General features: G+C 39.3%; 1 protein-coding gene across 1 annotated transcript; it reads left to right on the top strand.

Annotated features, from left to right (window-relative positions):
• The first annotated feature begins 645 nt into the window (after positions 1–645).
• Positions 646–20210, top strand: LOC118104227 (desmoglein-2-like). The gene is made up of 15 exons (XM_047343114.1): positions 646–767; positions 2997–3119; positions 3726–3878; positions 4051–4192; positions 8143–8300; positions 8395–8529; positions 8737–8922; positions 9540–9697; positions 9784–10032; positions 10129–10271; positions 11193–11414; positions 12136–12366; positions 17341–17471; positions 17607–17927; positions 18223–20210. The coding sequence occupies exons 1-15, from the start codon at positions 723–725 to the stop codon at positions 19285–19287; spliced, it is 3462 nt and encodes a 1153-aa protein (XP_047199070.1). The 5' UTR covers positions 646–722; the 3' UTR covers positions 19288–20210.
• Positions 20211–25353: the final 5143 nt, after the last annotated feature.

The raw sequence follows: 25353 nt of genomic DNA, 5'->3' as shown, positions 1-25353 counted from the left end.
TCCCATTTTGGAACGCAGGTCTGGTGTTTGTCATACCTGTTGAATATCAATTGGGAAACCAGTATTCAATTTTAAAATTATCTTTATTACAACATGCATTCAATCATCATCATCAAGTGAAAGAGCAGCAGCAAATACAATTAATGTAAAAGCAGTTGCAAATTCCACTTGGACCAATACATATAAAATGTCTGTAAATACATAAATGAATATATACACAAAATCATAATTCTCAACTTTTAGCGATCAGAATGATCTTGAATATGGATGCATTGTGTAGATGGACTGTGTGGGATTTTTAAGGCCTCAGTGGGCTGGACTGGAGAGGAGATGTGTGAATGTGTGCAGGAGAAGCAGCAAGCCTAATGTCTTAAAGCATGGTAATCATCCATTATGTTTATTGACTATTTAATCCTTTATTTGCCCAGCAACTATATTTTAGAATCGGAATCAGATCTATTTCAAAGGAAAGTTTACACCTGGGAGTCTGGATTATTATATTTAATGTTAATGCAATGTTAAAATCTAAGATTAAATGCTTGTCAGCAACACTAATCAACAGTGGTGATGTGTGTGTGTGAGAGACACTGTGTATCTGCGTGTGTGGTGTAGCACACCTCTTTCATAAGCCTCCTCCCCTTGCCACCATCAGTTAACAGTCAGACAGTAGCTTCACCTGGATTCTTTTGGTTAACTGTGGATAGTTGGACATTTCTCCAGTCATGATTACAGTTTCTTCACCCGTGTTTGCGCTGCTACTGTTTGTGGTAAGTGCTGAAGGAGTCTCCTGTGTCTTTGTGTTTTCCCAGTAATATAATTTGAACTGTGAGTTTAGAAACTGTAAGTTTATTTTGTCTGGTGGTATATCAGGTCTCTGTGGAAAAATCGTGTTAATGTTTCTAAATTAACACACTCAGAAATGAACAACTCTACTTATTTTAGGCCATGGTTCATGTAGGCTCATGGGCAGTTTAGACATATTAGATTTAGCCATAAGACTAGAAATGATTTGCAATTGTTGTTGTTCTTGCTTGTTCTCATTGTTCCTGGATGTTTAATCATGATTTCTAATATTTCAATGTCAGGCAGATCATAAACCTGTTCAAACATAATCTTATGATAAAACACAGAGTTTGGGGTTGTTTACCCTTCGCACCATAGGTCAAGTATCTTCTTTATGTCGATCCTAACAAATATATGGCTGGTATGACAACACAGCCGCCTGTACTGTTGGACACACGGCAAAATATATCATCCCATAATGTCCCATGCCCCATTTTAAATGCGAGTAATATATTTAATCATCAGTTTAACAAAAAATATTTTAAAAAATCATAAAATGTTAATATATAAAAGATCATATTATATAATTTTCATCCGCATATTAAATATAAGCCTCCTTGTACTCTTGGTTTTAAATCATATTGCATTATGCATTAAGACATTGTTATAAACAATGTCATTGAGTAATTATTAACAATAGGTTATGACTTCTGAGTTCTGAATTCTGAGGATATTAGGTCAGCTTGTGTTGTAAATTGTGTAAATGTCTCAGTTGGATTTCGTATGCAGATTACAATTCATTATCAAGTCTGATTAAGTTGTTCCACCTTTCTTATATGACCAACCAGTTCTTCAGGAACTCAATGGATGATTCTAACCAGAACAAGTCAGGACAGCAACTTTGTTGCCCAAGGCCTTATTTCTGAGCTAAACTGGCTCTCAGCCATGTTCTTCTTCAACTTAATTTTACTTCCTTTCAATGATTCATCACTGAATAACTATTCAAGTGAGAGAAGGGTAGCAACAACCATATTTTCTCAGATGAAGAGTGAAGACAAAAAGTATCTATCACTAGTGTTGACATTACATTCTTTGTGCTCAGCAGTTTTTAATTAATGTGGTTGTGAGTCATACTGCGTTATTTTAGAGACGCCACTCCCTTTTCTCTTCTTCTCTACATAGCTCCTTTGTTATTTTGGCATGCCCATAGATACATGTCCTAGGAGTGGTAGGGTGTGACCATAAGCAGCTACACAGTACCAGACAGGTGGCTGCTTTCACACACGCCCTAGCAGTATCTGTTCTGGTAGAAAAAAAAGAAACACATTTTTTTGTATAACTGAATTATTATGGAAAATAAAAACAGCAGAGTAGGAAGGCTGCTGCATGACACCAAAACCCTCCAGTCTGCATCCTGAAGTATCTTTGGCAAGATACTGAGCCCTAAATTGCCCGTCAGAATGTGAATAATGTTTGATAGAAAAGCAATGCTTATAGAATGGCTGTATGAATGTTTGTTTTTGAAAGTGACTTATAGCACTTTGAGTGGTTGTTCTAATAACACAAAAAACAGCATCTAAATGCAATCCATACTGATGACAACAACAGCTCAGTGTTTGATAAAAGTGCATGTATGCTAATTTTGACATGCCAATCTCAGTTTAGCAGCTCATGCGACTCTGCTCTTGGTGACCATCAATTCTAGGTTACACTTCTGCAGGTACTACATGGTGGTGGAGTAGACAGTAAAGTCAGAAATTTGCTTTGCATTACATAAAGGTTCTGGAGACAAGTATTGGCCTAAACTAAATTATTTGATAATTCAAATAATCAAATCAACCAATAGACATTAATCAAACTTTGAAGATCTCTAATGGTTCCCAAAACCTCAACTGTTATGTTACTTAAAAATCCCAAATCCCTGAAAAATGAGAGCAAAACCTTTAGGGATTCCCTCTACACTTGCTAAAAAGGTATTATATTAAATTGTTATATTATCCAAACCATACGATAACATTTGGCTCTTTTATATGTCATGGAACCTTATACTTAACCACTATTACATCCCTCAGTAGTTCTTAATTTTTTTATTTGAGCATGGAAACTGTTCTCAAATAATACTGATAATGTACTTTTCTGGAAACAAAGTCAAATAATTTACTCAGTCAAATAGAAACCTATCCAATTTTTGTATTATGTATGTATTGTTCCAGGTTGTTCCTGTGGTGAGGGCCAACTCTGGAGACAATCTGGCAAGAAAAAGAAGAGAATGGATTCTCCCTCCAAAGCCTCTGAAAGAAAATGTAAACTACACTCATCAGGAATCTATAGTCAAGGTGAGTTGCTGATCTCCAGTTAATTTTAACTCTACCCATTAACACTGAAGCAGAAGATGACAAACAAAACAGGCTGACATTGAGAATCACAATGTCTTCAGTGAGTGACACACAAATTCACTGGATTTTGCACGAGGGTTAGTCATTTAGAGCCATTGTTTATTACTTTTATTTCTACTATTGATTTATTTAGTATTGATAAGCACCAACAATGTATTTGATTATGAAAGGCAGATGATAAAAGGTGTAAAAATTTGTTAAGAATGATATTATTATTATTATTATTATCATTATTACATGGAGGGGCAGCTAATTCAATCAATCAGTCAGAAAATGCACTGCATAACAGTTCATTTAGATTCTAAAGATGTCATTACCCTCTGCACTCCAAAAATGAAAACAGACATCAGTTCCATTTGTCTTCAGGAAATTGTGTCACTACATTTTGGTGAGCAAATATTAAATAACCATCATCAGCCACTAGAGAGAAGTATTGCAACAGCAAAGAGTGGTCATTATTTTGTTAGTTTTTCTTAGTAAGTATTTCTTGAGCAATGAAGTCATCAGGTGTTCTGCTTTGTTGGTTTGTTCTGTTTCTTGTTTCAGATCCGATCAGATGTACTTGATTCAGGCATTTTGTACTCCCTTGAGGGCATTGGTGCAAACCAATTTCCCTTCAATGTATTTGTCGTTAACCCTAAAACTGGATTCATTCGTGTGACCCAAGTGCTTGACAGGGAGTATATTGATACATACAATGTGAGTGATCTTTGACTTTATTCTATTTTCATGTACTTTATGAATTTCATGTCACGTTTCCTGTGTTCAATTCAATTTCTGTTTTTCATATTTGGTACCAAAATCTTTAGCAATATTTGCTACACAGCAATGACAAAGGTGATCATGTTTGTGAACATAACTCTTGTTTCAGCTGTCAGGTGTTGCTACAAAAAGTAATGGCCTTGACGCAGAAAGAAAAATCGACATACGAATCAAGGTTGTAGATGAAAATGACAATGCTCCAAAGTTTGGAGTGATCAAGAACGGGGAGGTGGATGAGCTCAGTCTTGCAGGTTAGTCTTCCTTCTTTTGTGATTAGTTTAAAACTTTTAGAATTGCTGCCTTCACTCCCCACCTCAATCACAAGAATAGTGGTGCATGAAGGGGTGAATGACACGTCCCATTTGGAGTCTTAGCAAAAAACTATTTTAATCTCCTATTTAATGTTTTAAATGACTTTGGGAAGTTTTTATTTATTGCTGGTCTCATTCCCACACTTGGTTGTGGAGCTGAGTCTTTTTAAATTTAAATAGCTGCACGCCAACACAGCCCCTCACATCCCTCTATTAGTTCCTAAATTACAGTTCATTTTATACCATTCAAAGAAGCTCACAAAATGATTTACCTGACACAAGAAAACTGAACAAAACCAAATGACACATATCATTGTATTTTCTCAACATACTGGATTTAATCGTTTTTTTAAAAAAAACATGTTTGTTTTAGATTATTTGGTATCTTTGTTGAGATTGTTCCATAAACTGATTCCTTTCACTATAATGCAACGTCCAATCAACTTGTTTCTGAAGCTCGTTTTTTTAAAGAGCTCTGTTCTTTTTTTAAGTTAAAATGGCTTTCTCTTTTTTCAGATATTTTCTGGATGTTGGTAGGCAAAGTTTTCTTATGAGCTTTATACATAATTTGCAGAATACTGTAGTCTAATAGTTCCTGAAATTTTAACAACTTTAACTAAATGAATAATGGTTTTGATGGATCTATATATCGACTTCTACAGATGATTCTTATGGCTCTTTTGTGTAAAATGAAAAATAAATATATATATGTTTTGCAAGCACTTCCCCAACCTTCAACACATTAGGTCAGATAGGGATGCTTGATTATCTTATGAATCATTTACTTTGTGTAACAGAGCTATTGTTTTAGATATTTTCACCTATGTGTAATTTCTATGTGATTTCCAGTTCAAATTCTCATCTATCATGACAGCTAGAAACATAGTTTCCCCTTGTTGTAGGCGTGTTCGCTTTACATTCGTTACTCTTTAACTGAGTTCGTCCACTCCCGCCCTCCACGGCTTTATTATATGGACTTCCCCTTGCTGTATATTGCGGTATATACAATAACTGTCTTTTTATTCCAAAAGTCATACAGAAAGCAAGGGGAAGTCCATATAATAAAGCCGTAGAAAGCGGGAGTGGATGAAAGAGTAACCGCCCGCACGGGAGGCTCTGAACATACTTGAAAACTCACAAAACTTCGCGGGCGCGGGCGCTATTGTGGAGTATTTGGAAATGGGCGTGGAAAAATAACAGCGCCCCCTAAAACGCAGCAATTCCTAATGGTTTAACCGATCTAAACAAAATTCAGTACACACAAATAGTCAACGCCACCAATTTGATTAACGCAACAGGAAGTTGGCCATTTTGGATTTAGTGGTCATATTGGCCAATTTACAAGTTGTATATTTTAACAAACTCCTCCTAAAGCTTTTATCAGATCAACTTCAACCTCGGTGAGTGTCATTTTGACTCCTTGGAGATTAAAACTAACTCAAATTGAGAGTGTTTTTGTCACACGATGTGGCCATGGCTTGGTGTCAAATTTGTACGATTCGCCATCATTCTGCTTTACAAAATACAGCTCAAATGAGCTCAGACAAGTCATGAGACCTTCATGGTCAGAATTATGAAATTTCTTCAAACTGTGTCAACATTCCGGTGCGGCGAAGGTTGACCCTTCGCCCAAAGCAGGCAAAGTTGTCATAACTCCACTGTGTATTGTCCAATCAGCACCAAAAAATATGTCGCATGATCAGAGTCCAGGCCCGAACAGCTCAATATGACAATATCAACTCAAAGTCATAGCACCACCTACTGATTACCGTGAAAATTAACTTGTTTTTAACTCCATTGTGCATTCTCCAGACGACCCCAAAATTCTGACCTATGATCAGAGTCCCGACCTGAAAAGACCTATTAGTTTGTATGTAGTGATTGTGATAGCACCACCTACTGATAAGTGTCAAAATGAAGTTGTTGTAACTCCACTGTTTATTGTCAAATCGGCCCCAAATTGCTCACGCTTCATCAGAACCCCGACCTGAATAGATCTATTAGTCTGTATGTTGAGATAGTCATAGTGCCACCTACTGACAAAAGGAACTTTTACTTCACTTTAACCATTTTTTATGATGCATCATTTAAGTGGTTTGAGGACTGTGCATAGATGCCTTAGGGCTAAATTCAGAGGTTTTACGATAAAAAGAAAATGTGTACCACAATGCTTTATTCTAGGGCAGTTGTTGTTTACATTGTAAATTAATAATTGATGATGATACAAACTGTGTCATTTCTTAGGTATACATTTGACTGTGTGCAAAAATTCAGATCTGAAAGATCAAAGGTTTGTCTTAAATGAGTCAAAAACTGAATTTATGCTATTTACAAGAGTGAAGCTACCTAGAAGAAACAGAGACAAGCATGAGTATCAAAATAAAACAGGGAGTGACGTAGAACATGCAGCAGGAAATGGTGAGTGTGTGTGTGTGTAACCATGACAGTGTGTCTCCAATTACAAATATCTAGGTATTTGGCTGGATGATGAACTTTCATTCAAAACACGTGCTTGAGCTCACAAAGAAGGTGAGAATTAAACTTGGTGCCCTTGCAGGATTCAGTCTTACTTCTCATTTGAGAACAGGGTAACGATTCTCAAATCAACCATCATGTCAGTCTTAGATTATGATGATATAGTGTATATGCATGCAGCCTCATCCACATTGAAATCACAGTGTCTTACATTTTATTACTGGGGATGGTTTAGAACTCATCACTGTAAATTATACAAGGATCTTGGATGGTCTTCCCTCAGTGATCGAAGGGAAAGACACTGCTTCTTACTTAATTACAAGGCGGAAATCCGTGTATCATCATACATGCTCAGGAATTTATATCCCTTGAAACTCCTCTGAATAAAACTAAACTCGGAAAACTAGCATTTAGGTTTTTTGCACCAAACAAATAGAATAAAGTGCAGGAAGTAATGAAATTAGACAGGTAAGTCAGTGAATAGTTGTAAGGGTCTACTCGACAAGCTGGTTGTTTTACATTGTTCCGGCTGTGGTTGATCTGTAGACTGGGTTGTTATTTATTGTTTTTAGTTAACCTTGTGTATTGTTTTACTATTGCTATAAATCTTTTTATTTGATCCATCTGTTATTGATGTTTCATTGACATTTTACATATTTTACTGTTATATCATTGTTTTATATCTTTCTTGGCAGACTTGCTTGTTATTACTTTTGTGACTTTTCATTCTTTTACTGCTCTTACTATTATATATCATTCTTGCTAGTCATGTCTGCTTTTAATTGTTTTCTGTTTGATTTTCATTTATCTTCCTGCTTGTGTGAATGTAATCTCAGGGCATTGCTGAAAGAGAGCTTAATAATCAGTCAATTTCCCTCAATACATATTGGTATATATATAGTTTTCACAAATCCTCATCCTGATATGTGATGGCTAAATAATCCTACCCGGATTCATCATGTATAGAGCAAAACAATCATAGTTTTGTATCTGCAAGGGAGTCAATTTTAAATAGTTTTCATCGTAAAAGACCTATAGGAGCAAACAAGATAAAGTTTAAAGCCAATAATATCTCCATGTTTTCTGCTGGTTTTTGTCTCCTGTCTTAACATCCCGAAACAATTTTTTGCATTTTCTTAAACTAGCATTTCTCCATGTAAGAATGACAGGAATACATAGCTGTTATTTTGAGTTACTCAGAGGCTCTGAAATGAAACTGTGTGCATAGCCTTGACATTGCTTGCTCTTCGATCGTGTGGAGCTGGGCAATAGTAAATGCTTATAATAGTATAGTATAGTAATTACACCACATTCTTTGAGTACAGCCTTTGTCATAAGTTATTTTGAATGCAGTAGGCTCTACCTGCATTCACTATTCAGTTTGATGACCGTTTCACTTTATCCTGTTTTTATAGGGACATCAGTAATGAAAATCACTGCAACTGATGCTGATGAACCAGGGAATCCAAACTCTCAGATTGCCTATAGCATCATCGATCAGAATCCACCCAATGACATGTTTCACATTACCAAAGATGGGACAATCCTCGTTAACAACCCCCTGGATCGAGAGGTGCTGTATCAACGACAGCAACAGTGTCTATTTTTAACATAGCCTGACTGACTTCAACTTGGTTTTATGATTTTGTTATGATTATTAATTTCAGAAAGCGGATCAGTACACTTTGACGGTGAAAGGTCAAGACCTAAATGGCCAATCAGAGGGAAAAAGTGCAACTAGTACTGTTACCATTAATGTGCGGGACGTGAATGACAATCTTCCGACTCTGGAAAAAGAGGAGGTAGTTTTCTTTCTCTCAGTCTTCAATACAAGCATATCATGGGTGATATGGGCAAGAATGAAATGTGTTCTTGATGGTTTCCATAGTTTTTAGTGTTGATAAGAAAAAAAAAGGAATACGTTGACATATAGATGAGCTCATGTCAAGGATGACTACTCAACTTTGAAATTAGCCCTGTTATTTTCATTTCATCTGTTTTACTTGCAGTATGAGGGCAGCATTGAGGAGAACACAGAAGGCGTGGAGGTGATGAGAATCAAAGCAAAGGACCTAGACCAGGAAGCCACAGACAACTGGGAAGCTGTGTTTGATATTATTAAAGGCAATGAGGCTGAATACTTTAGCATTAGAACAGACCCCAAGACCAATGAGGGCATCCTAATGCTTGACAAGGTAGGTTTTTGTTTGTATTTCACGGCATACAGTGAGATAGCGAGCAGATCCTTGGCTCAAATTCGTGTGTCACATTCTACAGCTCACTTCAGCAGTCCACTTGCTTAAGTGTTGGGCAAGTCTGAACTGCACATCATTCACTGTTGTGCACTGTCAGATTGCTGCACGATTGCCCCCCCCATTGTTCATATTCTTATCCCAAATTTCTCCTTCATTTGTTTGTACAGTGTTTTTTGGGTGATCTTACACTGGCATGTTTTCTGCTGGTGCTGTATCAGTACACCTTCCATTGTCATATCATACAATATGCAGCAGGCAAAAATAATCTAGCGTGTAGAGTAACCACCAGCAGTATCAAGGCACATCAAATTGACCATTACACGCGTTTACATTGTACGATTGTGCATATGAGTTTCTCTCAGCTGGAGATGGTTTAGTGAATAGCGAATAGTAGTAAAAATAGTGCATTGTAGGTAAATGATCTGAAAATAGCTTACATTGTGACAGTTAACATATGCGAAGTCCAGCCACCCATCTCTGTGTGCACCTTGTGCAAGATGCAACTGTACAATTTTGCTGTTGTTGTTTGTAATGTGTTTGTTTGTGCCATTTTACAGGCAGTGGACTATGAAGATGTGAAGGACCTTGACCTAGGACTAGTTGTAAGAAACAAGGCTCCATTTTTTAATGGATCAGGGGTCAATACTGGAGCTGGTATAGGTTTCTCAGGTGGAGGAGGAGAAGCTGGTGGAGCAGGTGGGGGAGGTGGGGAGGGGCAGGTGGGGGAGGGGAGGTGGGGGAGGGGCAGGTGGGGAGGTGCAGGTGGGGAGGTGGGGAGGGTCAGGTGGTGGAGGCGGGGAGGGGAGGGGGGGGGGCAGGTGGCTCTGGTGCAGGAGGTGTGTCTGGAGGATCATCATGGCAAAGTGGGTCTACATTTAAAACTTATCCAATCAAAATCAATGTGAAGGATAAGCAGGAGGGGCCACATTTTCACCCTAAAGTCAAAGCCATCCCAATCTCAGAGGAAGGCCACTCCATTAACATGAAAGATGCTATTGCCCACTACTTTGCATTAGATGGAGACACTGGGAAACCTGCTGAGAATGTCAGGTCAGTGCATACGCAAACACATGCACATTAAAGGTTCTCCAGTTAAATCGACAAAATCAGCTTAATAATAACTGACACAATGTATTCCTTGGATAGGTATGCCAAAGGCTCAGACCCTGACAACTGGCTAAACATCGACCCAGAAACAGCCAAGATCACACTAAACAAGATACCTGACAGAGAATCTCCATACTTGGTCAATGGGACATACATTGCTAAAGTACTCTGCATTACAGATGGTACACTTGATCTTCTATTATATATAATTGCTCCAGTGTCAGATGCTTTATGTGTTAAACTAGTAGTCTTCATGAAAAGTAGATGTGAATAGATCCTAAACATAAAAGCCCATGTTTACCCCATACATCCTAACAAGGATATCATATGAAACAACACTGGGAATTATTTTGGTAATCATTCAGTCTTGCCAACAGAGGAGCTGAAAAGTAAAGTTGTGCTTTAAGGATGGCTTTTTCATGGCCGGAATTTTTTACATGAAATAGGAGGTAAACACAGGTGTTACTTAACACATTTATTAATCCTCTATCTAAATAGAGCACAACCTTAATTGATGTGATTAGTAACACCTGTGTTTGCCTACTATTTCATGTCAAAATGGCTTCTGTGAAAAGGCTCTATTGAACAAAACTAGGCAAGTAAAGTAAGGTAGGGTACTGGGAGTGCTTTTCATGCATTGTCTAAGGAGAGGCCCACAGTCTGAATTATTCATTCCTGAATAATAATAATCTTCCAGGAAGAAAGAGATAACATGTTTTACAGTTATCCCTTTACATAATCAGTTTTGGTTTACTGTTCACATTTCCAGCAAATTAAATCAAAATCAAGATACCTGTTTTCAGTTTCTTCTGTAGTAAAAAGTTTTAGGGAGCTCATATCATAATCTGGGGTTCATGAAGAGTACATAGTCAGTTAAAAAATATAAGTTTTAGCATAAGCCAGTATCCAGCTACATCTATCATCTGTATGGACTGTGCAAGGACTAAAGAAGTCAAATTTATGAAGTGAGGAGAAATTTAGCACCATCAACCTCACATCGTTAGTATGGTAACCAGTTGTGTCTCTCATTTTGTGTCTGACAAAATGAAAGAAAAATGAATAAAATGCTGAATGAACTGTTCATAATTGTATTTTTCTAACAGACATGCCAAGTAAGACAGCCACTGGCACTGTAGCCATCCAGGTGGAAGACGTTAATGACCACTGTCCCACCCTGACCAATAATATCCAAACAATCTGTACCACGGTTGATGCTGTCATTGTGAGTGCTAAAGATGAGGATGCATTCCCTAATGGACCTCCTTTTGACTTCATTATTGTCCCAGAAGGAACTAAGGGCAAGTGGCAGGTGGAGCATCTCAATGGTGAGGAGAATACTGCAGAATACTAGAGACTGGGGCAGGCATGGGGACTCATTTGAACAACAAAAAATGGCCACTTTAATTTGTCCATTTAGGGACTTCTTGGGATATTTCCCTTCAACCAACAGAACAAAACTTACATCTATAACCCATACTGCTGCCAGGATAATAGGTCTTTCCACACCTAACCTCTCTGAGCTCAATTGTAAGGTCATTATTCGCATCGCAAACTCAATAGCACAGGAAATAACTCATCTACTCACTTGTCAACATCTTGAGTTTGGTTTGGTAAAGTCGGTATTGTGCAGTGTTGCACCTGTCATTACACTTAGCAGTGATGTCACAGAGTCTTGGAGTCGATCTATCTGTGCAGCAAAGTCAGTTTTTGAACCATTCGAATCAGCAAACCCAACAGTATCAGGTTGCATTTAATTACGCTTTAAAGTTTGCTCTTAGCATTAACTTCTCATGTTTATACTGTTAAAAAGCAGGCATTGATTTTACAGTTTGACAATAAAGTAAAGAAAAATGGGGCACATGGGGCGAAAAGAGAATGACATGTAATCAAAGTCCTGAACTTGAATAGCTACTGGAATTTGTTGAATGCATCTTAGACGAGTGGGATTCCAGAATGTCCAGAACCCTTTGACCTGTTAGCTGTTAGCTTTTGAGGAACTCATGTTGATTTTCAACATGTTTCATATGTTCGTCTTTTTTCATGCAGATACTGCAGCTATCCTTAGGGTTCAGGAGTCCGTGTGGCCTGGTTTCTATGAAGTGAAGCTTGTAGTGAAGGATGAACAGGGCAAGGCCTGTCCAGAACCACAGATGGTAAAGGTCCAAGTTTGTACCTGTGAGGATGGAATGGTGTGTGCAAAACACGGTGCCAATGGAGGAGCAGACTTTGGGGCTGCAGGCATCGGATTGCTGTTCCTGGGCCTGCTGCTGTTAGCACGTAAGTTGTTTGAAGGGTCTTGGGATAAAGTGAAGGCTAGCAGGCTACTTTTAAGCATCATTAATACAAAGGATGTGAACTAAATAACTACGACAAATAGTCACATTGGCAATGGTGTACTGGGTATACTTTTCATACTTTAATACTTGACAGATGCAGCTTGTAGCTTTGACCAGGTAAGATCTGAGTTTCAATGGACAGAATTGAAAGCCAAAGCCTTGGATGTCAGCTAAGTCGTCTTATTAAAGGTCTCACCATTAAATGCACCCTCTGACTGGCAGCTTTTCACAGATGTATATCCATCTATATTAACTTGGTCAATACGTCAAGTATGTCTCAATACAATGGATCACATTTTTGGGGGTCTAAACATGAAAAGTCATGAAAGTCATCACACACATCAGAAATGGCACAAATTTACTCCAATATTGGTCTTGCATATGGCCTTGGCAAAATGGTTTGATAACACCTCCTATAATATTTCAATGAAGCAGCCTCGACGTATGTGTACGTATGAAAATCAGAAGGTATATGTACCATGTCCAGACTAACAAAAAAACTTCTTGGACCCATATGCTAGCCCCAAAAAGTAACCCATATTGAATTTAATGTACGGGTTTACCCATTTGCATGCATTGTACATTAGCAAACTCCTCCTAGATGATTTATTGGATTGGCTTCATATTGGGTCAGTGTAATCTACTCTTCATGAGGTTTCATTGAATGGCGCGACATCAAAGTTTCCCCTTGAAACAGGAAGTTCTTCCAATTTGACTATATATTGTCCGATCTGCACCAAACTTCACAAGACCAGCCCCAGCTGACATTTGGTCCAAAGAGTGTGTATGAGACATCTTGTGACTGTTTCGTAGAATGCTGCTGTGGCAATACGACAAATGCATATGTCTATTTTTTTACAGTTGGAGGCTAAACATACATATATTATATGTATTATATGTACATATAATTACTGCTTTGTCATTTGTCATTTTCATGCATTTTAGTTTAATGAACTCCTCCTAGAGGATTAATCACACTGGCCTAGGTCAGTGTAATCTAAACACCTTCAAGATGAAAAGTTGTGCTCCTTTTGAGGTTTCGTTGAACAGCATGTCTGAGTCGTGACGGGACCATATCGCCATGAAACAGGAGGTTCCACTAATTTGACTATACATTGTCCAATCGGCACAAAACGTAACATGTTTGATGACCTGTCATGAGCACATTTACATGCTAGAATTCAACATAATCATAGCAACACCTACAAGCAACAGGATGCACACCTCAACAGGATGTGACTTTGCATAACTCATAACAGAATAATAAGCCATTTCAACCAACCTCCAGCAACCTACTCCGTAGCTGTGGCAAATTCTGATACACTCGGACTGCGAGGGCCAGACCATCACTGCTTGCAGCTTTAATTAGGGGCCGGGTCGATGTGCTGCCAGTCATAGCAAAATTCATAGCAAATCAAGCGTAAGTGCTAGAACATTGCAACTTTCACCAAATTTTAGGCCTAATTAAGCAGAAACTCTGACATGCTTTATTTTTTAAGCAATCATGAAGTCAACAAATAATTAATCCTATCTCCTATAACAATTTTAGATCAATTGAGAGCAAATTTGTTAACCTGCAGCTTCAGACCATCTTCCACAAACGATTAAGCCAGATTAGCCCAGAGAGCATTCAAATGGTTTACTGTAAACTGGAAATTCTCAATTAAAAAATGTCCAATGTTCACAAACATAAATGACTAAATGTTTATGTCTTGGTTGATGCAGCGGGGAAAATTTCAGAATTTTATCTCAAAGAAATGGGGGGGGGGGCAAAAAAACGGACAAAAAAACTTGTGTGTGCGCGCACGTGTCAGTGTGTGTGTGTGCGCGCACGTGTCTGTGTGTGCGTGTGTGCGCATCGGGAAGGAACTCCGTCGTGCGCGATACAGAGAGCAGAGGAGAAATCTAAACGCGCGAGAGACAGAGACAGAAATGACATGCCGTCGTGTAAATAAGATAAGGCCATTTAGTTTGTTTAATAAAAGAGCAAGCTATAGACCTGTTTTATAGGAAAGGTAACCTTAAATGACTTATGTTGAGATCTGGCGCTATATTAAAAAAATAATAATAATAATAATTAACTTGACCTTCCAGGGGGGGCGGGGGGTGCCGTTGGGGGGGTGGGGTGCCCCCCTAATATAATGGTAGGGGAAACACTGACATCTCTACACTATCTACATGAAGTAAAGAAATAATCAAAATGTTTTCTTTATAATGTTTTACAGTAGTCGTAGTGAAATATGACTTTAAATGCAGCCCTGCAAACAGCCTTTAGTTATAGTGTGAAGCTAGTAGGTGGCTCATCGAGGTCATGACTTGCGCTTAGTGTCTGAGGTTGTCAGTTCAAACCCCAGGTGATGTACAACAACTCTGGTGATGTCTATTCAAGCAAAATGCTTCCTGCAGTAGAAACATGACTAAACTCAACTGGCATTTTAGGCTAATAGCCCTGATGGTGGTGCTGCCTTTACATGTCACCCTGCTGATTGCCTTTAGTCATTGTGTGAATCTACACAATGAGTTTGGCAATCCCATTTGGCAAGTAGCTCATCAAGTTCATGACTGGCCTTCAATGACCTAGGTTATGAGTTCAGGTTACGAAAGCAATTAAAGGAAAATTACCCCCAGAGTCGGTGAGAGTGGCGGCGGAGGACAACTCACTAACAGACCAAACGGCTAATGACCCTGGAATAGAAACGACAAAGAGGAAGGCAAGCACAATACAAGAAACTAACACGAAGAAGAAGTGCTTGATCGCAAGAGAGAAGGGATCTCGCATTGATCAGTAATTTCTAAGAAGTCAATCAAGTCAGTCGAGTGAAGTCCAGCGACCAGACTCAATCCAAGGTTCGCAGGACATCAGCCCCCCTGTATCTGAAGAAGTTAAATCAAGCACAGAGACAGTTTCAGAAGAGGGTATAGAGCCCACTCAGCCAGGTAAACCAAAAAGGGAGAAGAAACCTTTACAAACCAAACCAAAGGGGAACTGTCCTGGAGCTTCAGAAAAAGCTAAATGGGAGGCCATCATTGCAGACCTTAACAGTATCCTTGAAAAGATAATGGGCACAATTGAGACGAATTGAGACATTTGTCCACTACCACCTTAACAACGGACTTGATACTCTCGTCTAACACCCTGCCCGTTGTCTACTTTGTAGAATTGAGTGAGGGTACTGTTGATAGAGCAAATGAGAGGAAAATGCTACAGTATGCAGACATGGCATTTGAGGCAGAGCAACATGGCTGGAAAGCAATAGTTTGCCCTGTGGAGGTTGGCTGTAGGGGTTTCCCTGAAACATCCACCATCAGGTTGCTCAACGATCTGGGGATCCACGGACAAGCCCTGCACCAGACCATAAAACAAACAATCACACACTGCAGAACGCTGCAGCCAATGGCTTTGGATCATGAGGAAAGATCCCAACTGGGCCCCAAGATGCTAGGGACATGCACCCAGGTCTGATCACCCTGTGATGGGCCTGCCTTAGAAGAGGGTCTATATACATCTTCCAAACAAGAGCGGAAGATAAATAGTTGAAGAGAAAAAATAAAGGAACAAGAGAGGGGAGCAGGGGCTCACTATCATCATTTTGGTACTTTGACTCAATTTTTTATTGAGACCTCAAGGAGCTATGTCAAATCGTGGAAAAGTACATAATGTGAATTTTTTTAAACATGCAATGATGACGAAAAGTCCACAGCAAAGAAGTCAACAATATGGATCTGGATACACAGAAGATTATTGGTCTAATGCACATGCTGACAGTCAAACCAAAAGTTTCAAGTGCAATAGAAACATTTCAGTATTATACCAAATTAGAGGGAACATATAGCAGTCTACGTCACAATCATGTCACAATCACAGAGTCATGATAAGATGCCTATTATCATCATGAGATACAGACTCTCAAGGTTCACCTTACCAGAGACAGGATGGCAACTCATAACACATTGTGATAGAAATCTGAGAATACAAGAAGCTTGAATACCAAATTGGTCTTTGTGTATTTTAAAAGGGGCTTTGTCCAGAAAGCATCCACACAGAGAGTCACAGGGATCTCAGAGTGTTAATGGAGAACTGTCAAATGCAAGGATCTTATATAGGAGAACTAAGGTTGTTTGTCTGAGCCAGTTCAGACTAGTTCTGTAGGCGCAGTTTGAGACAGGAATTAAGACACAGGAAACTGATTTGCATATGTTTCCTTTGAAGATAAAGCAGGGACAAATTAAGTCCTTGGACAGTCAATAAGTAATATAAAGTTCATAAAGGTATTAGAAAGGCCATACAGGTTTCAGGTCACAAACAGTTTAAGTCTCAGACAGCAAAAGTTACTTTTCAGCTACAAAATATTTTCCCACCACTCTTAGATATTTTCCACTACAACATCTTATCTAAAATATTCCTGCAGAGGCCTCAGACCTCTCAGGTCAACCACCTGTGAAACATAATTCAGGTTCGGGCAAAATATAAGTCATACACAATTGTGCCTAAGTGTGCACGAGTGTGCCTAAGTAACAAATTTGGTGAAATGCAACATAAATACAAATGGTTTTATAAACTCCTTTTGTTTTAAAAGGTAAATGGTGTGTATTAATATGGCACTAAAATGCTATGTGCCTTTCTAGTCTTGATGACCACTCAAAGCGATTTACAGTACAGTTTTGCCATTCACCCAGTACATCTATGGGCAGCACTTTTTTCTATGAGGGGCCATTCGGCATGCAGATGGGGAAGACTGGGATCGACAGCCGCCGACCTTCTGGTTGGAGGACGACCCTTCTACCCCCTCAGACACAGCCACCCTAAATATAACTGAATTGATGCCCATTACCAGTTGTGCAGTAGTAGTACAAGTAGTGCAGTCCCCAAACCACACTACACTTAACTAAACTAAAGTTTGTGTTATTTTTACAGTCATTCCTCTGTTGCTGCTCTTCTGCCAATGTGGGGGGGCTGCAGGTGTTTCAGGAGGCTTTACTGAGATGCCTTTTGACACCAAATCACACCTCATTAACTATCACACTGAGGGCCAGGGAGAAAACACGGTAAGACTGACAAATTAACCATTTAAATACAACTGCTAAGGAAATGAATAATGGCATAAACACTGGTCAAGTGCTATTTAGATGTCTGTGTGAAAGCTGAATTAATATGTTCTTACATTTGGATCCTTGCTATAGGAGGTACCACTGCTGAATATGCTACCACAAATGGAAGGAGATATGTTCAACATGGGTATAGGCATGGTTGGCAAAACTTCAGCAATGGCGCCCAGGGCAACTTTTGATTTTCAGAAGTCAGTCACTTCCATGGATGGGATTAACAGGGTCCATCAAGATGGATTTGCCGGTGACCACAGAGAAGAAACCTGGGGGATGATGAACCAGCCGAGCGCCAGTGGCTTCCACTCTGAGTTTGAAGGCAGAGAATCAGGAGGAGGTGGAGGAATTTATGATGGCATGGCTCTGCCAGACCACTTTCTGGAACAGTACTACACTCAGGTGAGGACTGGTGTAAATATGTTTGCGTTATAATTGTCTGTCACCCAAGTATGCTTGGGTTGGAGCACTTAAAGCTCCCAACATCCTTGTGGGCTTGTATGTATATATCATACATTTCTGGGATTTCTACTGACTAATAATGAGATTGACAATTATTATTTTATTTTAATTTAAGAGATATTACAGCATTCATAAAACGCCTAAGCAAGTACAACTAGTGTCATGAATGGCACAAAAAATGACTATTACACAAAAAAAAAAAACATTGGTAATGAGCTCTTTTACTCTTTAACAGAAGCTGGACAATGGAAACAAGAACCTTGCAGTGAAGAACAGTCTGTTGGTTTATGATTATGAAGGCCAGGGTTCCTCTGCTGGCTCTGTGGGATGCTGCAGCCTCCTGGAGTCTGATGATGACCTGCATTTCCTCGATGATCTTGGACCAAAGTTTAAGACCCTGGCTGAGGTGTGCGGAGGCAAGCAAATTCTAACTGAAGTTAAACAAGTGTTCACTCCTGCCGCAATGAACACACAGACCTCAGTATCAAGGTTTGTGAATGATGAACCACAGCTGCCCCCTCCAACCCAGCTGCAGCCAACTGTCTCCAACATAGAACAGACTGTAGTCAGGGATATATCTGAGCGTTCAGATCAGATGATCAATGAGACCATGACCACAAAGAGACGAGAGATGGCAAATCAAGATCAGATGCTGTTGGTACAGCAGCAGCAGCCTGTGTACTACACCACAACTCCACGGCTGCAGCCAACGCACTACGTTGTCCAGCCACAGATTCAGAACACTATGCTACTAGCTGAGGCACCAGCCAACAACTTACAGGGCATGGTACTGGTTAACAGCACCCAGACTGGACCTTCCCCATGTATGGTCGTTCAGGGTCAGGTAGTAATGTCTAGTGGACAGTACCAGGGCCCCCATGTGATGCTCGTGGAAAGTAATGGAATCCAGGTAGATGGCACTGACCGGATCTATGCTGGAAACATCTGTGGCTCCCAGATCATGATGGTTGAAGAGGACAAGGTCCCTGCAAAGTCAATGAAAGTGGTGAAAGGGATCCAGACCTGCCACATTCCGGGAGGCACTCGACAGCCAGGAGGGCTTTTGAGATCTCAGAGAGGCCTGGTGGTTGGAGGGCCAACAAGCAATGGAGGGCAGCTGGTCCAGGAGGCAGAAGGAGTGTCTGAAAAGTGTGATGTATCTGGTTCTATGAGAGTCCTTTGCAGCGAGAGCAGCACATCCTCTGGCTCTCAGAACCGTGTGGTGGGTTCCTCTATCATGTCGAGTGCAACCCCCACTTACCGCAAAATGGTGATCCAGCAGACCAGAGAAATTCAATGAAGTGTTATGTGAGAAATGACATGGTTAAATGCAGCTCATACTGTCATGGCAGTGTGTCAAGATTTGTTATGAGCAGCGCTCTGCATGTGTATGTCAGTTTATTGGTGGAGGGTGTGCTACAGCAGCTTGTCCTAGGAATTAAGCAACATGTGCCTGCATGTTCATAGTATAGCTTCAGCTTGACATTGATGGTTGCAGTTAAACAACCTCTGTTTGAAGACAGGCAAATACCAGGCTTTTTGATAGGACAGATGAAAAAAAAATTGTTGATCCCAAAGTTTTACTCAATATGACCCACAATCAGTCCTTATTACTCATTTTGCAAACACACTGTAAGCTCTATACTCAGTGTTCAATATTATAAGTAGACATAATGTTAAAAAATACATTTGTGTAATAACCTGACAGAGTAAGACACTAGAGGGCATAAGCAGAGCTTATGTACTAAACAGAATGAACACAAATGTATCTTCTATGCAAACAACTAGATGGTATGTTTAGCCTTAGCTAAAGCAACAGATTGTCCCTAATTAAATTTAGAGAAACTATGCATATCTCAACTTACACAAAAATGGGGAAAACATCACAATATCAGTGGCTATCCAACCAACACTAGAAAGAAACAGTACTTAGACAGCTCCATTGAACAACTGACTGTGTTATATTTACTTTTAACATCGTTAAACAAACTATGACCATATAGCCAATAAAAAAGTTTTTAAGGGTTTCAGTTTTATATTATTCCTGACCTGGAAAAAGCTGGAAAGAGTTGTGAGTCAACGTAGAAGGTTGTTTCCAATCAGCTGCAATTGTCTTGAAGTCAAAATGTGTGGTCCCCATACATGAGAAAACATATTGACTATTATGATTGATGATTATTATTCAGCTGGAAAAATACAAATAAACACTTTACATCAACTGCATATGCATAACATTTCAGTGCATATTTGATTTATAGTGTTTTTGTTTTAAGTAAGCCCTATATCACTTATCTGAGAAAGACAACAGCATTAATTAACTTGTTCTGCTTTTTGAAAGTGAAACCATACCCACAAAGCTAAAATAGTTTTGGCCAGATTTGGCCCACAACAAACACTGTCATAAGTTGTCCAGCAGAATGCACTCCGACCGATGTTGTTTATGATGCTCTCAGCACTGTAGATGGTAGTCATTTAGAGCAGGCTTGTAATGGTCTTTGTTTATAATATCCTGGGTGTTTGGAGCGAGCACACAGGGACACTGCGGTGGACCAATGGGTTACTCGTGTTACACGGGGTTCAGGCACATACCAATTATATAACTTGCCAGTTTGTTTATTTTTTTAAAGACATAAAATTGGTTTGGTTAATTTTGTGTATCAGTGGTAGCACCCATTTCACCATGAGCAATACCTAGTCTGAAGCTGCAATTATAAAGTGAAAGAGTCTGCTCTGCACAGCAGCAGAGTGGAGGTGACTCGAGCTGCATTTTTCTGTCCAACCCCACCAGAACCTTACCGCCGTTTTGTAACGCACAGGCCACAGATGCGGAATGGCTTGCTTTTCATTTTGCTGCCCTGGCATGTGCACACATTGACATCAAAGGGGGCTTGAGCCCATGCCCTTTTTCTTCCTTGACGGAAAGTCCCCTTTTCCTGGGGTGCTTTTTTTACTTTTACTAAATTAATATTATATTCCTGTTTGCGCACAGCTTCCCTGTCAAACAAATATACTGATTGAATAAAAAATCTAAATATCAGGGCGGGAGATTAGATTTAGTCTCTACCCTCCCTCCCTCCATGTCTCACAGTGGTGAGCACTAGAGCTGTAGACATTTCTCGATTCTTAGATTACCTTACATTTCATTAAGCTGATGCTTTTATCCAAAGTGAATTACAATAAGTGCATTCAACCATGAGGGTACAAACCCAGAACAACAAGAATCAAGAAAGTACAATTTGAGATGCATTGCGATGCGGACGTGGACTCCGCTGCATAATGATAACCGCCGCTGCTTCACAATCAGGACAGACGCACATTAAAGGTTCGATTGTCCTGTATGTGGTAGAATCTCTGTCGGCGTCTGCATCCTCCTCACTCCCCTGCTGACCTGCGCTCACTTTACACTTTACCAATAAACACCATCACTGATCACAAGTTATTAGGACACAAACAGTACTGACATTTACTTTGTGTTTGTTTGATTCGCTCTAGAGTTTATGAGACACATGTTTAAACCTGCTACACAACACAAGGTGTAACCTGACAAGCACAGCCAGGACATCAGGGTTAAGGTGACCAGAACTTCACACATACACACATACTCCTGCAGACAGAAATTCTTCCCGCAGATTATGATGCAATGGAGTGTTTTAACTCGGTCAGTGTGAGTGACTAGAAAACATCAGAGGAGCAGAATCTGTTATGACCTGCACAGTAATGCTCCTCAGTGCAGTTGCGCTGCCAAGGGGGGGGGGGGGCAGGCAGAGCCACCTTGATACAGTGAAGGCTATAATCAGAGTTTTTACTTTAAGCCTTAGGTGCAGAAAACAAGTCTAAACTGAATTAATGTCAAATCAGTGTGGAGAGCACTGACTACTGTCATAGACTTACTGTTGTAGTCTGATTTTTTTATTGAAAACCTTATTTTGTATATTACAACACAATTGTAATAACATTAACAGTCTATAATACTTTTTAAAGCACTTTCTAAATAAAAATGGAAGTTATATATATTTGACTGACTGATTGTATTAATTGATGAAAAGCACCTATGTGAAGTAATATAGGAAATTGTGGATGTGATACATTGAAATGCACCAAGTTGCAATCGAATCATTAGGCTAGTAAAGGTGCACACCTCTAGTGACACATACACTGTATTTTATTGATATTAAATTATCACATCTTTGCATCATGAAACAAACTTATCTTTATAAAACAAATGCTGTATGTACCTCAGTCAAAAATGTTACAACAGTTCAGACAGTGAAAAGGTAAGGATACACCTCAGGCAGACTGAGCCTACAAAACTTTGAACAGGAAATACTTGTTTTGCATGTCACAGCAAAGGGGAATACAAGAAAAGACAGGTAGAGAAGAATTTAGGGCAGTCTGAAGCCAAAAACTGTTAATAATTTCTCTAAATCACAACAATGTGAACATTTTAAGTGCTTTAGAATCCTTTCTTTCACAAGTCAATTTGATGAATGAAAACAAATATCAGTAGTATTTACCAAGGCCGTAGTCATGAATGGAACTTTGGGGGTGACCAAAATCTCACAACTCATTATTAATACACAAGATTAATTTTTATGTATTTTGCTATTTAAAACAATGTTTAATACTGTATTGTAAGTCTAATGTGTGATTTGTAATATAAACATATTTATGTGTATTATATATAACTTGATATATTCATTTATTGTATTTTTTTAAATACAATTACACAAGTATATTAAATGATAAATAACATACATAAATATGTAAAATATTGATATTCAAATTATAGCTGTCAAAGTTAACACTACAATAACGAGTTAACGCAAATTCCTTTTAACGCCACACATTTTTTTGACGGGCGATTAACGCGTGCACGTTCTGTGATTATGACCCTCGGCCTGCACCGTAGTTTGTGAAATCAGGAAGCGATGGAGCAGTAACGTTGTGGATGGCAAGCAGAAACAAGCCTCAAATGGATAAAGAAAAGGATCTTTTGAATGGCAAGTTCAGCTTCAAAGCCTTTCCAAAAACTTTCATCGGGGATAGCTAAATGGGTGGCTACAGCTTGAAGGCAGATTATTATTGCCAATATTCCCATCTGTTGTTTCTTGTTGGGTTTGAGTTTGCCATGTTATGCTTTCAGTACCTTTGAGGGTATTCTGGAGAATATTCTGGACAGCATTTGTCTTTGTTTTCGATTGTTGCAAAAATAATAAACATACATTTTGTATAAATGAAGCATATTTATCCACTCCCATGTTGATAAGAGTATTAAAAAGTACATTTAGACTGGATAAAAAATGCGATTAATTTGTGATTAATCCGAGAAAACTATGGACAATCGTATGATTACATATTTTAATCGATTGGCAACCCTAATATAAATACATGTCGGTCAAGTCTGTATATTCGGATTAGACTGGTATGATGTCCTTATTTGGTTTTAATCATCAACATAAACCTTTTCTCACTCACCTCCATGTCACCTGCTGTCCCTGCCCTGACAGCATCCTCATTCTCTCCTTCTCTCTCTCTCTTTACTCTGAACGCACCACAGTGAACATGAAAGAAATATCAGTAAAGAGGTGGTGTTTTTGGCCATTATGTTCCGGAATGAATCATTTAAAATTTCTGATGTGAATAGCAATGATTATTGAAGTTACATCAAGAAGTATTAACACATCTTGTGCACTAGTAATCCGCTTACTGGAACTCATTTCCACACTGTTCTCAACTCACTTTTCTTGTTTTTAGTGTCCAAAAAAACATCTGAATATCACCGGCACCCTTTCTCTTCGACATGATGGCACTTACTTAAATCATTGATAAAAAGACAACATTAATATTTTAACTTATGCGCATGACTGTTGGTTGCTGCGTGAATGAGTGGCTGCAAATACGCCCGGTGCACAAGATGGCGTCTCTCAACTTCCGGGTATGCAGGGTGAGATTAACTGTTTCCGGTGGAAAGACCTGGATCGCGATAGCGGTAGCATATTTTTTTGTCTTGTCTCTCATCGGCGTCCTGAACCAGAAGTAGTAAAACTGCGTTCTACGTTAATGATGTTAATGTAAAGTGCATTTCTGAGAGTTAATTGCCGTCCGTAGCGATCGCAACAAGCAGCAAAAATATGCTGGACCAGTTGTGTTTGGATGTGTCTGTATGCTCGAAAACAGAAAAGCGAAGCCACAAGCAACACTCATTAAAATACGATGTATCCACCGCTATTTTTGTTGTTGTGGTTGAAGTTATCACTAGCATTAGCTGGGAGAGCGGAGCCGTATACAGAGACGTCATGACATTGCTCTTTGAATGGCACTGGCCTGTGGAAAAGCAACTGCGAACCAGTACTAGCACCAGCCCAGAACTGGAACCTGCTTCGTGGGATAGGGGATATTGGACAAATCGCATGCAGAGCTGCCAGAAAAAGTAAATGAGCTGCACTAAACTGTAATTCCTTAATCGTTCAAAGTTTCATAGTGACTATTTCGGACAGCGGTGCTTTTTGCTTGTCGTCTTAACATAACAGCTTTATTATTATTATTCATCGGCCAGTTTACAATTCAGTTTATTTGGGGGGACAATTTGACCATATTTAAACATTGGGGGACTATTATGACTACTGCCCTGGGCTGGCCTATCAAGGAATGATGTGGACACAGCTATCCAATGAGGATTTTATTTCATCACGAGTACGGATATTGACACATTTTACTCGGATGGTACTCGTTGATTGTGGGATTGATTACTGACATGGTGAGGGTATGTGGTTCTTCAGCCTTCTCCCGGTGATGCTCCAGGAGATGATTGTCAATCTTGATGGTCAGATGGCCATATTGTTTATGTAGTGTGAAAACTCAACTCAAATTATAGACAACACAGTGCTGATCAAACATGAACCACAGTCCTGTCTCTTTCTCACGTTAAATGTTTTCAGAAACATTTTTTAGTTACTGTTTAGCTGTAATTAGATGTTGTTTGTTACTAGCTGGCCTGTTTAGGGGCGGCTGCAGCTCAGGAGTTAGAGCCTCTAACCAGAAGGTTGGCGGTTCGATCCCAGTCTTCCCCACTGCGCATGCTGCCTTGGGCAAGATACTAAATCCAAAATTGCTCCCTTTCATAATGAAAGTGCTGCATATAGACGCACTGTATGAATGTGTGTGTGGGGGGAATGCGTTAATCAGTCTTCTTTTAAAACAATTCTTAAAATGCACTTTTATGATTATTATTATTATTAGAATATTGCATTCATATTCACTGTAGTGTGTTCAGAGTAAATAGAGAGATGGAGATAATTTGGTTGCTGAGTAGGTGACATGGAGGTGAGTTAGACTGAGTACACATGTAAGTAAGATTATATGCTCG

This window comes from Hippoglossus stenolepis, chromosome 14, assembly GCF_022539355.2.
Source record: "Hippoglossus stenolepis isolate QCI-W04-F060 chromosome 14, HSTE1.2, whole genome shotgun sequence".
Taxonomy (NCBI): Eukaryota; Metazoa; Chordata; class Actinopteri; order Pleuronectiformes; family Pleuronectidae; genus Hippoglossus; species Hippoglossus stenolepis.
The sequence above is the reverse complement of the archived record's forward strand: the minus strand, read 5'-3'. Positions and strand labels throughout refer to the sequence as shown.